The sequence below is a fragment of the Sorex araneus genome, chromosome 6 (assembly GCF_027595985.1).
Source record: "Sorex araneus isolate mSorAra2 chromosome 6, mSorAra2.pri, whole genome shotgun sequence".
Classification (NCBI taxonomy): Eukaryota; Metazoa; Chordata; class Mammalia; order Eulipotyphla; family Soricidae; genus Sorex; species Sorex araneus.
In genome coordinates, this window is record NC_073307.1 from 149,892,338 (window position 1) to 149,908,470 (window position 16,133).

General features: G+C 35.1%; 2 protein-coding genes across 2 annotated transcripts; both read left to right on the top strand.

Annotated features, from left to right (window-relative positions):
- Window positions 1–698: 698 nt before the first annotated feature.
- On the top strand, window positions 699–1,634 carry LOC101544582 (olfactory receptor 4C15-like). The gene has a single exon (XM_004622284.2). It carries the CDS (start codon window positions 699–701, stop codon window positions 1,632–1,634), a length of 936 nt encoding a protein of 311 aa, XP_004622341.2.
- An 11,584-nt stretch (window positions 1,635–13,218) lies between these two features.
- LOC101555080 (olfactory receptor 4C15-like) lies at window positions 13,219–14,157 on the top strand. The gene has a single exon (XM_004622132.2). The coding sequence runs from the start codon at window positions 13,222–13,224 to the stop codon at window positions 14,155–14,157; it is 936 nt and encodes a 311-aa protein (XP_004622189.2). The 5' UTR covers window positions 13,219–13,221.
- The last annotated feature ends 1,976 nt before the right edge of the window (window positions 14,158–16,133 follow it).

A 16,133-nucleotide genomic window follows, 5' to 3' on the forward strand; every position in this document is an offset into this window, starting at 1 on the left:
GGAAAACACATAAAGCCTTTTGTGTAAGATCATACACAACACAAACATGTCCAATTTTACCATTATTACTTAAGATTGTATTGAAGTTCAACTTCAGGAAGAAGACAAAAAAGAAATAAAACAGATTTAAAAATGTTAAATTCTTCAAAAAGTGATGTGACATTGTACACAGAAAAGCTAAAATGTTTTGTAAAAATACTGAAAAGTAAAAAATTTATACAGTAAAGTGTCAGATTATAAAATCAATGCTTACATGTTGTTTGCTTATATTAAAAAAATGTAGAAGATAAGAAAATAAAAAGGAACAAATCCATTCACAACCATGTAAGAAAAAACACAAGTACCTAAATAGATTTTTTTTTACAATTCATTCAAGCAAATTACTCTTAAGAATTTAAATTGACTATGAAGTAAAATTATTTTGTCAACATTACCACCTATAAGTTTGTGAAAGGTAGGACTGTCTTATGCTATTTAATAACATGTTTCCATCACACTTTTGCCTGCTTTCCTATACTGCCTCATTAACAAATGTCTAATTTTTCATCTCAAGTATTAGAGCATAAGAATAATTTTCCTATGAATAAAATGTATTATTCATACATGCGCTAGTGAAAAAGTCAATTGTGCTTATCTTATCCATCTATTGCAGATACTACACGCATGTGCTGTTGGTTTTGAGCTGCTCCTTGGAAATCATGCAAAACCAAAGTTTTGTAACTGAATTTGTCCTTCTGGGACTTTCACAGAATCCAGATGTTCAAAAAATAATATTTGCTGTATTTCTGGTAGTCTACATTGCAACGGTCAGCGGGAACCTGCTGATTGTGGTGACCATCCTGAGCAGTCCAGCGCTCCTGGGCTGCCCCATGTACTTCTTCTTGGCTTTCCTGTCCTTTCTTGACATGTGCATCGCTTCTGTCACTGCTCCCAAGATGTTTGTCGACCTTCTTTGTGAAAAGAAAACCATCTCCTTCGGAGGCTGTCTGACACAGGTCTTTGTTTCACACTTTTTTGTGGGGACAGAGGTGATTGTCCTCACAGCCATGGCCTATGACAGGTATGTGGCCATCTGCAAACCCTTGCACTATTCTACCATCATGAACCCAAGACTCTGCTGCATTTTGGTTGGTGTAGCCTGGATGGGGGGACTTATTCATTCCATTATCCAAATTGCCTTTACTTCCCAGCTGCCCTTCTGTGGTCCCAATGTCATTGATCATTTCATATGTGACTTGTTCCCATTACTGAAGCTTGTCTGCACTGATACTTATGTCTTTGGCCTTTTGGTGGTGACCAACAGTGGATTCTTTTGCATCCTGATCTTCTCCATGTTGCTTGTGTCTTATGGGGTCATCCTGTTCTCTCTGAGAAACCACAGTACTGAAGGACAGAGGAAAGCCCTCTCCACCTGTGGATCACATGTTGCTGTTGTGGTTATGTTATTTGTCCCATGTATATATGAGTATGCACGACCTCCAATTGTTTTCTCCTTTGATAAAATGGTGGAGATATTCTACACCATGCTAACTCCTCTGCTGAATCCTATAATTTATACTTTTAGGAATAAGGAAGTAAAGAATGCCATGACTAAATTGTGGAAAAGGTTAATGGTTGTGTCTGATAAAAAATAAACCATTAAACTATAGAAAATAAAATTTCTTGTAAAAACATCTAATTATCTTGATGTCAATTTTCAGTGGCTGTTCTATTTGAATAGCTCATGCAATAGTGTTTTTTTCATTATATTGAAAATCACCTCAGAAGTCTTATAAAGTTAGAGTTGAAATATATTCATGTTTAAAATCCTATTATTAGAATAAATAATTGGAAATTATATATCAGTTTTTGCTATTTTTGTTATAATTAAAAAATTGTGAGTGAAGCAAAATATGTTTATATATAAGTAACTAAACTTAATTTTTCCAAGTAATCCTTTTTTATATTTAGTTATTGTCTAGGTTATTTTCATGCTTGAAAAATTTATTTATCTTATTTCCTAAAATGGAATTTGTATAAACATTTTAACGATGTATTACATTTTCATGGAAGCACTTATCCAATAAAGATTCATGATAATTTGGGATTCATAAACCTTTCTTCGACTTAGTACAAAGTTCAATTCCTTCTCAATAGCATTGCATTTCCATTATATAGTTAAAAGGCACCATGATGTTGAGCACAGCTTTGTAAAAGGTTTTAGTTTTGACTTTGTTTTAAACATTTGTGCTATGTAAAAATTCTGTAGAAAAATTTAAAATTACTGTACTCTCTAATTCCAATTGTTCAAAATTTTTGTTCAAAATTTTTGAAAATTCATTTTTTTTTCTCACAATTTTCCTTGGATTTTGGCACAAATAATAATAATACACTAATGTATATGTAATTTAGTTTACATAGCATAATGTATCATAAGCAAAAATAGCAATGCAATACTGCACAAAAACAAGTTTCCTCTACAGTCAAGTTTCTGCTATAGTTGGTACTTCCAAGAATATCAACAAACTAAGGTTGGATAGTAATTCAGCTGGAAGGACTACTTCCCTGCTACTGAGTCCAGTTTTGATCCACATGAGCTGGCATGTTCTCTAAGCTCTGTGAGGAGAAATTCCTGAGTACATAGTCTAGCACTTAGTCCTGAGCACAGCCAGGTATTGCCAAAAATGCATCAGTAAGAGAAAAAAATGCTAAGATTTTTTTCAACAAAAAAATAAATAAAATTTACTGTCAATCAATTAGAAAAAATAATTTTAAATTGATTTTCTAAGAAACTAAACTAAACTAAGTTGAGTTTAAATTTTTTAAAGATGAAATTAAATAAATCTTGAGACTCAACTAAATAAAATAGAAATTGAGGGCTTTTTCAGAGGGAATTATTCTGTATACTTGAAAGTCCGTACTCCCAAGTTTTCACAAAGGGTGTGAAGAAGTAATGGCTGAATCCAACTACAGAACTCTGGTGTGGTGCTCATCTGAACTGCGACATGCTTATGGCGTAGGACTGCTTTCCTGTGCTTATGACCTCAAATTTTTTTTTTGCTTATTACATTAAACATCGCATGATCTGGCTATCGTTGCTGTGCATAACCTTCTTACAAATTCACCTCATAACTTCTTGGCTTAAAATAAAGGTGGGTTTTCACAGAGATAACCTTTTGATTTTTTTCTGAAATAATATTGTTCCTCTTCTCCCGATATTTTAGGTCAGTTTTTCTCAAGTTGGACCGTAGAGTCCTCTATGGGATGCAATGGTATTCCATGGTACCACAGGTATCCAAAATAATTTAGAGGAGCTGGAACAATAGCACAGTGGGAAGGGCATTTGCCTTGCATGCGGCTAGCCTGGGGTTCAATTTTCAGCATCCCATATGGTCCCCTGAGTACCGCCATAGGTAATTACTGAGTGCAGAGCCAGGAGTAAGCTCTGTGCATCGCCAGGTGTGACCCAAAAAGCAAAAAAACAAAACAAGACAAAACAAAACCAAAAAACCAAAAAATAACAAACAACAAAAAACAAAACAAAATTATTTAGATAGGGGCTCTAGCATCAGATAACTTCTTTATTCTGGTCTTAGTCCTCCTCAGCAGTCTAGCAATTGAATTTATATAATCATTCATTAATTGCATGTTTATAGTTTTAAGAGATTATTTGAGTTGTTAGTTGCAGTTTGTAGTTATTAGAGCATTTCTAATTTTCACTATACAAATAATATTTTAGCCTGATTCAAAAGAAGTGTAAAAACTACCTTTGGTTGTACCTTTATTCAGATAAACCAAGTATAATCTTTTATTTGATGTATGAACATTTATTTAAACACCGTGATTTACTAAATTGTCCATAATACAATCATTTCAGGTATTAGATATTCCAACACCACTTCCAATTCCGACAATTTTCTTTCACCAATGTTCCCATTACCCACTCAATCTCCCAATCTGCTCCTATAGCAGGCACAAAACAATTTACTTTATACTGCCTGTTATAATATATATCTCACAAGTTCAAATTATATCTAACACTAGAGGAAGTTAATTTTTGTGCAATATTGCATTGCTATCATTGTTTTATGATGTCTTGTACTATGTGAGACAAAAGGTCGTTGTCTGAGGATTTTTCATAGTATTAAGAAATCTGTAAATACAAGACTATGGATCCAGAGCTGTATAAGTGGAATGATTCAGCAAAATGACGTCACAGCTATATTGTTTGCAACAGAAAAGGGTGGAGGTGGATCACTGGGTCTTCCAAAAGGGCTGGGATTCAGCCCACCCCCCTCTAGAGAAGGCTGCAGAGATCAGAGCCAGGAGACCAGGCCTTCCTGGTTTGGCTCAGCTGTAACCTGTCTTTCAGAGACTGTCTGAGGCAGTCTTGTACTGGGCCATTTGGATGCAGTGGAAGCATGCGAGCTGGCTTCTTACAGTATCATGTTGGAAACTGTGACACATTTAAAATCATAAGCCTACTTCTTCATCATTTTGAATCTTCATGGTCAATCTGTTCATTCTCTGGAGATTCTTCACTTCTAGAACCAAAATTCATATTGTAGTATCCTGTAAAATTCTGCAATGGGGCTGGAGGGATTGTTCAGCGGGTGGAACACTTGCCATATATGCAGCCAAACTATATTTAATCTCGACATCACATATGTCCCCAAGCCCACCAGGAGTCATCCCTGAGTCATCTCAGAGACAGGACTAAGCCCTGAGCATGACTGTGTCCTCAGAACTAATCTCCATCTGCCTTCTCATATATATATGTGTGTGTGTGTGTGTGTGTGTGTGTGTGTGTGTGTGTGTGTGTCACTGTAGCACTGTCGTCCCATTGTTCATTGATTTGCTGGAGCAGGCACCAGTAACATCTCCATTGTGAGACTTGTTGTTACTGTTTTTGGCGAATCAAATACACCACATGTAGCTTGCCAGGCTCTGCCATATGGGTGGGATACTCTCGGTAGCTTGCCGGGCTATTTGAGAAGGACAGAGGAATCGAACCCGGATCAGCCATATGCAAGGCAAACACCCTACCCGCTGTGCTATCACTCCAGTCCTATATATATATATATATGTGTGTGTGTGTATTTGCATATATATATGAATCTCTCTCAACATTATATGTAGTTATTAATTCAAACCTATTGCAAATAATTTTACACTCATACATGAGTCATAAAATAACACACTTAATGATATTTTGCTCATTAAAATGACTGTTAGAATGTGAAGAAATGGAGCCACTGTGAAATAAATCCATGCTAAAATTAAAATAGTGACATGCAGCTTAGAAGTATGAAAGTATATAAAAAACCCAAATTTTTATTAATTATCAGTCACAGCTCTAGTACAGAGAAATCCTTAATCATCAGTGAAAAAGATCCTGGCTTTTTTCAAAATCCTGACTTTCTTGTCTTATGAAATGAAGAATTTTTCATTTTTAGTACTTAAGTTCATAGATAACAGGAATTGTTGGTTAAATGCTCCCTATATTAAGCAAACTCATAAGATAATTGCTCCCTCCACTGATATGGCTAATTTAGAGAATAATGTATTGTTCAATGATAGAAAGAGTATATTTATACCCTGATTTATAATATTCATGTTTCTCAAAACATTCAAACTATAGTTTAGCTATTAAGAGATTTGGTGGAAGGGTCATCGGGTTACATAGCAACATAGAATGCCATGTCCGAGAAAGGAGGGTGGCCAGTGCTTGACTTTATGGTCAGTGCTTACCACCAGAATCTAAGATTTAAGCGTAACTCAGAAGATAAAACTTCAGAAGATAGATGTTCTATAAATTAAATGCTAATTTCCCCATTTCCTTGGTATATAGCTTCTGCAAGTCTTAGTTTTCCTAGTCATGAATGTATCCTATAAAAACAATACTTTCCTTAAGATTAAATGAAGTCCTTCATGGAAAACACAAATCATGTGGTAAATTCTTTATGAATTTGTCCTGGTATTTATTGTAAATTTTTGGTAAATGTATACTTTAATATCAAACAAGAAATAATATAAGCGATACAGTCAGTTATTTCAAAGCTAAAAATGTGAAGTTTAGAGCAAGAAAACAATACTTTGATTATGCATCAAAAATTTCAGTCTTTTTCTGCAAATACAATATATTTCACCAATAAACATTTAATTTTGTATTTCATAATGTAATGAAAACATCTTCAAGCTCGGAGCAATTAAAAAATAGCAAAGGTAGAAAAAAGAAAAAGAGAAAAACCTAATTACTTTGGTACATCAAAGTTGAGTAAAGTATTAGCATTAGAAAACTTTATTGTTTGGAAATGTCCACATTCCCAGGGGAATGAGATAGACTTCTATAGGTGCATAATTTCCCTGGTAAACCTCTTTAAATTACATTTGGAAATTCAGGAGATAATTTGGGTTTCTTTATCCACTCACACTCCAAATGATGTTGAAGGCAGTGCTGCTCAAGCGAGGGGGAACGTTCTCTACTCTGTCAGCCAGAGATGCTCTTATTCTTCCTCATAGAAGTAGCACGAGAACTTGGGTTGATCAGTTTCTGAACAGATACTTATCCAGAAAGTAGGAGTTTGTCATCACTGTAGATCTTCTGGAGAGATTGACACATGGTGAGAACTATAATTTGTATTTTTGTGATTTCAGGAAGAATTAAAAATTGTGATATGGCACTTAGAACTGTAGCTGTGTATATTATACTTCTAATTAAATTGAATCACATGCTAATCATTTAACTGCGTACACGAGAACTAGTTACATAACTTTTTTGGCTTTAGGTTATATTTTTAAAATTTGTATTGTATTTATAATTTCAGAGTATTTGTAAGCTCAAATTGAATCCCATAGTTATGTTAATAGAATTAACAACTGTGTTATTATCAATACTCATTGATATTTGATATAAGTAATATTTGGGGAGTATGCTTGGAGTCACTATTGTTAAAAATGAAACATATGGTTTATTTGATCTGAACTGTCCATTAGCACTTTATTTATTCTTTCTAAGGTTTTTGCTTATCAGGATGCATAGTCTCTTCTGCAAGTATTTTAGATTTGAAAGCTGTATAAAGAATACTAATTTAGGGGTGTTGAGAGTCAAGTATCCTTTATAGTTCATAAATTATTTTTATAAAACATATCATTTAGTATTCGACTAAATATCCTGTTAATTTAAAAATGTGATATATGTTACAGACTAGTCCTTCAGTTAAAAAAAACTCTACTTAATTCTATAACTATAATTAATATTGAAATAGTTTGATATTTGTACCTTCAATTTATCAGATGCATTCCAGTGGAGGAAGTCAGATGCAGTATTAACCGTAGTAATTTTGACTAATTCTTTAAATGATCTCAATCAGCATGAATTCATAAGATATAAAAATGCTTTCCTAAGCTATAAAAAAAAGAGAAGAGAATTTTTAAAATTCATCAATATTAGGGCTGGAGTGATAGCACAGCGGTATGGTGTTCGCCTTTCACGCAGCGGACCTGTGTTTGATTCCTCCGCCCCTCTCGGAGAGCCCGGCAAGCTACCGAGAGTATCTCGCCTGCACAGCAGAGCCTGGCAAGATACCTATGGCTTATTGGATATGCCAAAAACAGTAACAAGTCTCACATTGAGAGACATTACTGGTGTCCGCTCGAACAAATCAATGAGCAACAGGATGACAACAATATTAGTACATTGAAATTCTAAATGTTTAGATAAACCAGCAGAATTCCCATTTTGAGTAGAGAAAGGGAACCAAGAAGAGAACAGAATTTCTAAATTATCATGTAAAGGAGTATTTGGGTAGAGAGACAAGAAAAATAAGTCTTTTATTGTTCTTTAAACAACGATACTGGATTACTTTGATAATGAACTTGAGGCATTTGTCAGGGAAGATAATTTATTGAGTTTTATTCTAGTCTTTTAGAATGGCTGATTTAATCTGACTAATATAGAGATATGGCTACTTGTCAAACTACCAAAAATTGACTGATTTATAATTTAGAAATACAAACTTTTAATTATTATTATTTTTTTGAGTCACACATGGTGCTGTTCAGGAGCTTTTCTGCTTCTTTATGCAGGGATCCCTCCTAATGCCCGGGGCCATGTGAGGCCTCAGACCCAGACTCCTGCCGGCACTCCAGTCTGTTGAGCTGTCACTCTCTCCCACCCCACACTAATTTTAAAGTTCATTTACTACAAATTTTCATATTACTTTGAAAATTGTACTTTAAAGATGAAAACTAAAATTTCTATCTTTTTTTTAGAGTGATTGTGTTATTAAAATGTATTTTGTTGCCAAAATACATAAAAAAAATATCTGGGCTGTGGTGATACCAGGGAGGTCAATTACCAGGTCAGAGTAATTGAGATTACTATGAGATAATGAGCAGTGAGATAATGGCCTGGAGATAAAATGGCCACAAAGAGCACTGAGCCATTGGGGCACACATAGAACATTCACGATCATGACTATCTAAAAAAAGGAAGACTATAATTTTCATGTGGGTGCATGAGCAAGAATATCTTTCTCCTTATAGGGGGATGTAGAGCTAAGCTGATACCAATGTGAGTTTAGAGGATAGGAAAATGGGACACGAGATATGGCCTCTATTATTAAGTTTACAATAATTAACACATTTAGTATAAAATTGTACAGTCTGCTAGCATGCTAGTTTTAAAGTTGTAAACTAAATATAGTGGACAAAAGATAATACTAGGGCTGGAGAGATAGTTCAGCATGTAGGGTGACTTTCCTGCCTGTGTCAGACACAGATTTGGTCAGCAGTATCCAATATGATCCCCTGAGCCACACCAGGAGTGATCCCTGAGCACAGAGACAAGAATAAGTCCTGAGTACTTCTATGTATGGCCCCCCAAACAAACAAACAAACAAATATATATATATATGAATTGTGGGTTAATATTATGTTTAACAATTTATTGATTTTGAGAAGTATTCAAATTTCTAGATACCTTCTGAATATAAACTTTAATAAATGTTGACATCAAAATATATTTTAATTTATACACAGTGTGTCAGTAATATTGTTAATCAATCTGGGTTGATTTCCATTAGGGTTACAGTGAATATTACTGATGTTGCCCTGGGATTATAAATACTGCTTTGAAACAGTGTTTTCATGTCATTTGGATAAATGTCATGGAGTGCCTTCTGGATCATATGGGATAAAATAAAGTGTGGAATCACCATGCTTTTCATACTGATGCCCGCTCGAGCAAATCAATGAGCAACAGGATGACAGTGACAGTGTCAGTGACCTACTCCCTATAACTTTTAATGGACTTAAAATCACAAGCTCCATGATAAAGAACAGTTGTGTTATATCACAGTACTTTATATTGCCAGTGTTTTTATATTACTATTGAAAATTATTTAATCTGAAAGTATGTTTTCTGTTTATAGGTAGTAGATATTTACATTTTAAAATAGTGTATCTGTTAACAAATGCTAGATTAGGAAGTGGAGATTTTGTGACTTATTTCATTATAATACTGATATAGGCTGCTTGATCACTTTTCACATTTCTCCCAATTATTATTATTGTTTTTTTTTTAACAAAGCTAACTTAGAGATAAGAGATAACTTTTCTTGGAAAGGTAAAATGAATAACACCTTTTTTATAGAAGGACTCAGGGTACCAATAGTTTTTCTTTGTATTATTAAAATATTTGAAAGTGTTACATATTTTTAAAAATTCACATCTACTATTTACAAAATGTCATATATTTTTCATCACTGTCACTGTCATCCCGTTGCTCATCGATTTGTTCAAGCGGGCACCAGTAACATCTCGCATTGTGAGATTTATTGTTACTGTCTTTGGCATATCCAATACGCCACGGGTAGCTTGCCAGGCTTTGCTGTGCGAGATATTTTTCATAAATAAATAATTAGAAATAATACTTATCAGCACTGGTCATGATAAAACATAAATTACGAATAGCTTCTTTGTTATTTGCTCTGTGTCCCTAGCTCTGAGTCCCAAAGTAATATGAGAGTGATATTTAATAGTGACCTATCACTATCTCATGACTCATGAAGTTTTGTCTATTGTTTTCAAAGTACATGTTTGAGTGTATTTTCTTATGTTTTTATCACAACAATTTTATAAGAGAAATTCTTACTTAACCCACTTACAGAAACTGAATACATATCTTTGAAACTTTAAGTCATTTGCTCCATGAAATAATGTAAATGCATAGAGGAGCCTCCTTTTGAACGGGGGTGGGTCTGGCTCTGATGTTTTCAATTGGTGCACTTGTATCTCCTGGTTTGGTACTAAGACAAACTCATCACTATCAATTGTATATTAACAACCTTTATGCTTTAGTGCCTGTTTGTCCAATGATGCAATGACTATGTAGAGTTTGTTAATACTTGTGTTGCCTGGTGACAGATTATAGGTGGTTTTAGAATTCTTTGTACCGTCACTATTTATGAATGGTGCCATCTGGGGAGCAAAAGGGACGTGATTATTTAATCATGCTTTTAAAGTAAATAAAAGCAGTTATTAGCATAAGCTAATATTAGCTTTATAAACTTTAATATTAGGTTTATTAAAATTCTTTTATTTGGTTATTTTATTTGGTATTCATGAGACTGAATTTTTAATTCTGATAAGTATCTTTGAACCATATTAACTAAACAATATGTTCTAATACTAATGTAATAGACATAAACTGTGTTGTTGTGCCTATTACATACAAGTGAGAGTACAATCATTCTTCGATGCTGTGTCAGCCTTTAGAAAATGAAATGTGTTACTAGTTATCTGGATAATGAAAAAGAAAGTTCTCTGCTTTTAAGGTGAGACAGAAAGTCACTCTTAATTGGTTAAGGACATTTTATTCTAAGAAGTACTTTTCTACATTCCAATAATGGAAATAAATTCTCATTATAATTCTGTGATAGGCACTTATAAGCTATATATAAAATTTTTACAAGAAATTTCTATAAATTTAAAACAGATCCACCCCTGGGGCTTGTGCTAGATCAAAGTGGGCAGCATCATATTAATAAGTAGCAAGTAATTAATAAAACAAAAAAACATGCTTTCAACATAACCAATAGCTAACTGTGTAGTTTTTTGTTTGTTTGTTTGTTTGCTTTTTTGGGTCACACCTGGAGATGCTCGGAGGTTACTCTTGGCTCTGCACTCAGGAATTACTCCTGGCGATGCTCGGGTCCAAATGAGGAAACATACAGGATGCCAGGATGGAACCGGGTTTGGCTGTTTTCAAGGCAAAAGCCCTCTATATATTATATCAAAAATTTTTTTTCAAAGAAAAGACTAGAAATTCAACTTTTATGTTAACCTGAAGTTCACTTCTTCTCTGAATTTATTGCTTGAAATTAAAAACTGGCTCCTTTCTGGGTTGATCCAGGAAGAAGGACATAGGTGTTCCAAACAAAAGTTGTGCATTTAAAATTCAGATCCTATATCTATTACTTTATTTTTCACTTATCCTTTCAAAGAAGGTTTTGGGGAGGCCACACCTGGTAGTGTTTTGGGTCTAGTCTGGTTTGGCTCAGCGATTAGTCCTGGCAGTTCAGGAGGGACTATTTGAGGAGCAGTCAGCCAAATCAGGCTTGTGCAAGCAAGCACCTTAACCCACACACTAAACCTCTGTCTTGACATTATCTTCAATTTTATTTTTAATTGAAATGTGTTTGTTTGTTTGTTTGTTTGGGACCGACCTGGTGTTGCTCAGAACTTACTCCTGGCTCTCCACTCAGTGATCACTCTTGGAAGTGCTCCAGATTATATGTTGTACCAGGACGGAGAAGTCAGACCAATACATGGCCAGTGCCCTACCTGCTGTCCTGTTATTCTGACCCCAATCATTTCTTTTAAAGAATGAATTTCCTACAGGTAAGACAGAGATAATAAGATATAACAGAGGTTGTTTATAAGTCCATTTTACTAGAATCATTGCTTTCAGTGGCATACTTGACCTTGAAAATTGCTTTGCAATGATAGGCTTTTAATTCTATCCTTAGTATTAAAGGCAAACACCTTAGCCGCTGTGCTATAAACGATAGCACAATAGATAGGGCATTTGCCTTGCATGTGGCCGACCCAGGTTTGATTCCTCCATACCTCTTGGAGAGCCTGGCAAGCTACTGAGAGTATCCAGTATGCACTGCAGAGTCTGGCAAGCTACCCGTGGTGTATTCAATATGCCAGAAACAGTCACAACGAGTCTCACAATGGAGACATTACTGGTGCCTGCTTGAGCAAATCAATGAACAACAGGACAGCAGTGCTACAGTGCTACAGTGCAGTATGCTTACAAGAGTTTCTAAAATTACTGTTTCATTCTGAAAATACTATTTCAACCACCCTGCCACCATATTGTCAATAACAGACTGTGTCTCTTCCACAGCCCATTCTCTCTCACAAAGACAAAGCCTTTGACAGGGTTCAAATTCATTTATCAAAACAAAACCTTCAGCAAAATGCAAGCTGAAGGAATAGCAGTAAAGACATACTCAACAAACCCACAGCAACATTATACTTATGATGTAAAGCTTAAAACCTTTCCTGTAAAATCATGCACAACAGAAATATGTGCATTTTCACCACTATTACTTACTATTGAACTGAATTCTTAGCTACAGCAATGAGGCAAGACAAAGATAAAAAGAGATTCAAATTATTAAATACTTTGAATTATAACTATTCATAACTATTATAACTATTCATTAATGATGCGATATTATACTTAAAAAACCTAAAACATAAAAAAAACAGTGTCAGGCAACAAAATAAAAGTAAACACAAGTTGCATGCCTATATGTAAACAAAAATGCTTAAGCAAAGCAAAACAAAATAATTAAGTAAAAACTCTAAAAGTTAATAGTATCCCTCTTTGCAAATTACTAAAGCAAATTACTGCCAAATAACTAGAATTGAATATTGACATAAAAGTACTTAACAACATTATGGCATAGATTTGTGGGAGTCAAAACTACCTTATACTATTTAATAACATGTCACCATCATATTTTTACTAACTCTCCTACACTACCACATTTTATAAATTTCTAACTTTGCATCTCAAGAATTAAATAGCATTGATGATAATTTACCCTATGAATGAAATATCCTATTGAAACCTGTTTTAATGAAAAGTTCCGTGTGTATTTATTCTTCTCTGACAGATTCTATATGCCTGCTCTGGTAGCTTTGAATTTCTCCTTGGAAATCATGCAAAACCAAAGTTTTGTAACTGAATTTATCCTCCTGGGACTTTCACAGAATCCAGAGATTCAGAAAATAATATTTGTTATATTTCTATTTGTCTACATTGCAACGGTCAGTGGGAACCTGCTGATTGTGATGACCATCTTGAGCAGTCCAGCGCTCCTGGGCTCCCCCATGTATTTCTTCCTGGCTTTTCTATCCTTCCTGGACGTGTGTATCTCCTCTGTCATAGCCCCAAAGATGATTGTTGACCTCCTCTATGAAAAGAAAACCATCTCCTTTGGAGGCTGTATGACCCAGCTCTTTGTTGGACACTTCTTTGCTGGGACAGAGGTGATTGTCCTCACAGCCATGGCCTATGACAGGTATGTGGCCATCTGCAAGCCTTTACACTATTCTTCCATCATGAATGCAAGGCTCTGTGGCATTTTAATTGGAGTAGCCTGGACAGGGGGCTTTCTGCATTCAATTATACAAATTGCCTTTACTTCTCAGCTACCGTTCTGTGGCCCAAATATCATTGATCATTTTATGTGTGACTTATACCCATTACTGAAACTTGCCTGCACTGATACTTATGTCTTTGGTCTTTTGGTGGTGGCCAACAGTGGATTCATCTGCATCCTAATCTTCGCCATGTTGCTTGTGTCTTATGGGGTCATCTTGTTTTCTCTGAGAAGACACAGCACTGAAGGACAGAGAAAAGCCCTCTCCACCTGTGGATCTCATGTTGCTGTTGTGGTTATGTTGTTTGTCCCGTGTATATTTGAGTACGCACGGCCTCCATTTGCTTTCTCTTTTGATAAAATGGTGGAGATATTCTACACCATGCTAACTCCTCTGCTGAATCCTTTGATTTATACTTTCAGGAATAAGGAAGTGAAGAATGCCATGAGCAAATTGTGGAAAAGAGTAACCATTGTGTCTGACAAAAAATGAATCATTAAATACAGAGAATAAAATTTCTTGTAAAAACTTCAAATCTTCTGATGTAAACTTCATTGATTGTACTATTTGAAATAAGGTAATGCAATAAACAACTTAATTTAAGAGAGTTAGGGAAAATGTTTTCACTATCTTGGAAATCAACTCCGAATTCTTACTTTAAAGTTAGAACTGAGTTGCGTCCATATTTCAAATCCAGTCCTTAGGATAATATTAACAGAAATAATTTATCAGCGTTTGCCATCTGTGTTATAATTAAAAAATAAAAACCTTTGTGATTGAAGTTAAGTATGTCTATGGATTAGGAACTAATCTTACTTATGTTTTCTAAAAGCATTTTCACGTGATCCAGGTTTGATCTCTATGTTCACTTCAGCAGCACATATACATCTAGAGTTTTATGTTTGAATATTTCTATATCCTATCTACTGAAAGGGACTCTGATTGAACACTTTGTGTACATAGTAAATGTTCACAGAGTGTATTCACCCAGTAAAAATTTATTCTAAGCTCTGTGAGCAATAATCCTTGAGTGCTGAGTCGAGGAGAAAGTCCTGAGTACAGCTGAGTATGGCCCAAAATCCACCCCCCAAAAAAACAATATCAACATACTAAAATAAAAATTGAGCACTTCAACAGGGCTAATTGCATGCTCTATACTTAGAAGTCCCAAACCTTTACAAACTATAAAGAAATACTGGCTGAGTCCAGCAACATGTTGTGATGTTCATTTGAACTGAGACATGCTTATGGTGCAGGGCTGCTTTCTTGTGTTTATGGTTTCAAATCATCTTTGATGATTAAATTTAAACACCACATGATCTGGCACTTAATGTTCTACATTGCCTTCCTACAAATTCACCCCATAACTTCCTATAAATTCACCTTACACTCTTTCTAAAAATTCACCTCATAACTTCCTACAAATTCACCTCATAACTTCTATAGATTTTATGCAAATAACCTCTGCTTTTCTCCTGAAATAATGCATTTTTCTCCTCTCAACCTGGTTCTCTATGGGTATAATGATTCCCAACGGTACCACAGGTATCTAAAATAATTTAAATGAGATTATTTGACTTCTAATTTACAATCCCATGCAATCTACTGGGATGTTAGTATTGTAGAGTTGGAAGATATCACAAGGCCTTTGTTCGATAAAATCCAGAATATTTAACTGGGCAGTACAGCTGGAGGAATGGTGGCAGATATTGTGGCATGAGTAGGCTATTGTCTTTGGTAGAGTGAGAATGTAACCTATCCTCCTCCTTGAGGTCTCAGCCAGGACCAGGTATTAGACAAGTTTTTTGTGTCTAGTTGATCTCTTTCAAAATTTAATTATGATTCTCTGGAACAGAGCAGGTAAATGAGCTTTCACAGCAGTGGCTGGGGAACGTGGGGGTGGCTGCCAACTCCAAGCTCCAATAAGACCCAAAGTTTTCAGCCAAGAAAATCCTGGTGCACCTGAAATTTTCAGCAAATTACCACCCTTTGCGGAGCTCAGTCGTGAAGCAGTGGAATCTGACTGGAGGCAAGGAAGTAGCTGTTGGGGTTTGGGTGCAGCTTCTGGGTCTTTGATAGGGTGGAAAATTGGCCCCACTTTTACTTAACACCCTGAAACTTTAACACAAAAGGCTTAACTAGCAACAAAGACTTAGTTAACCCTCGACACAGACTTAATACCTCATGGCAAGAAACAACAATTTTTACAAATTTTCTCTTACTGAAGTGTTTTTACATCATTCCATCAACCATTTATTCGTAAAAAGCAATATAAAATAAATTATTATGGACCTGCTTCAGGGGCAGGCTTGAGAGGTGTTTGGGAAAATAGAGATAATGCAGGAGGGAAGGTTCCCGTGGTAGTGGGATTGGTGCTTGAATATTGAGTACCTGTAACAAACCATCACGAACAATTTTGTAAACAACAGTGTCTAAATAATGTGGCAGAAAAATAAAATCACTTAGAT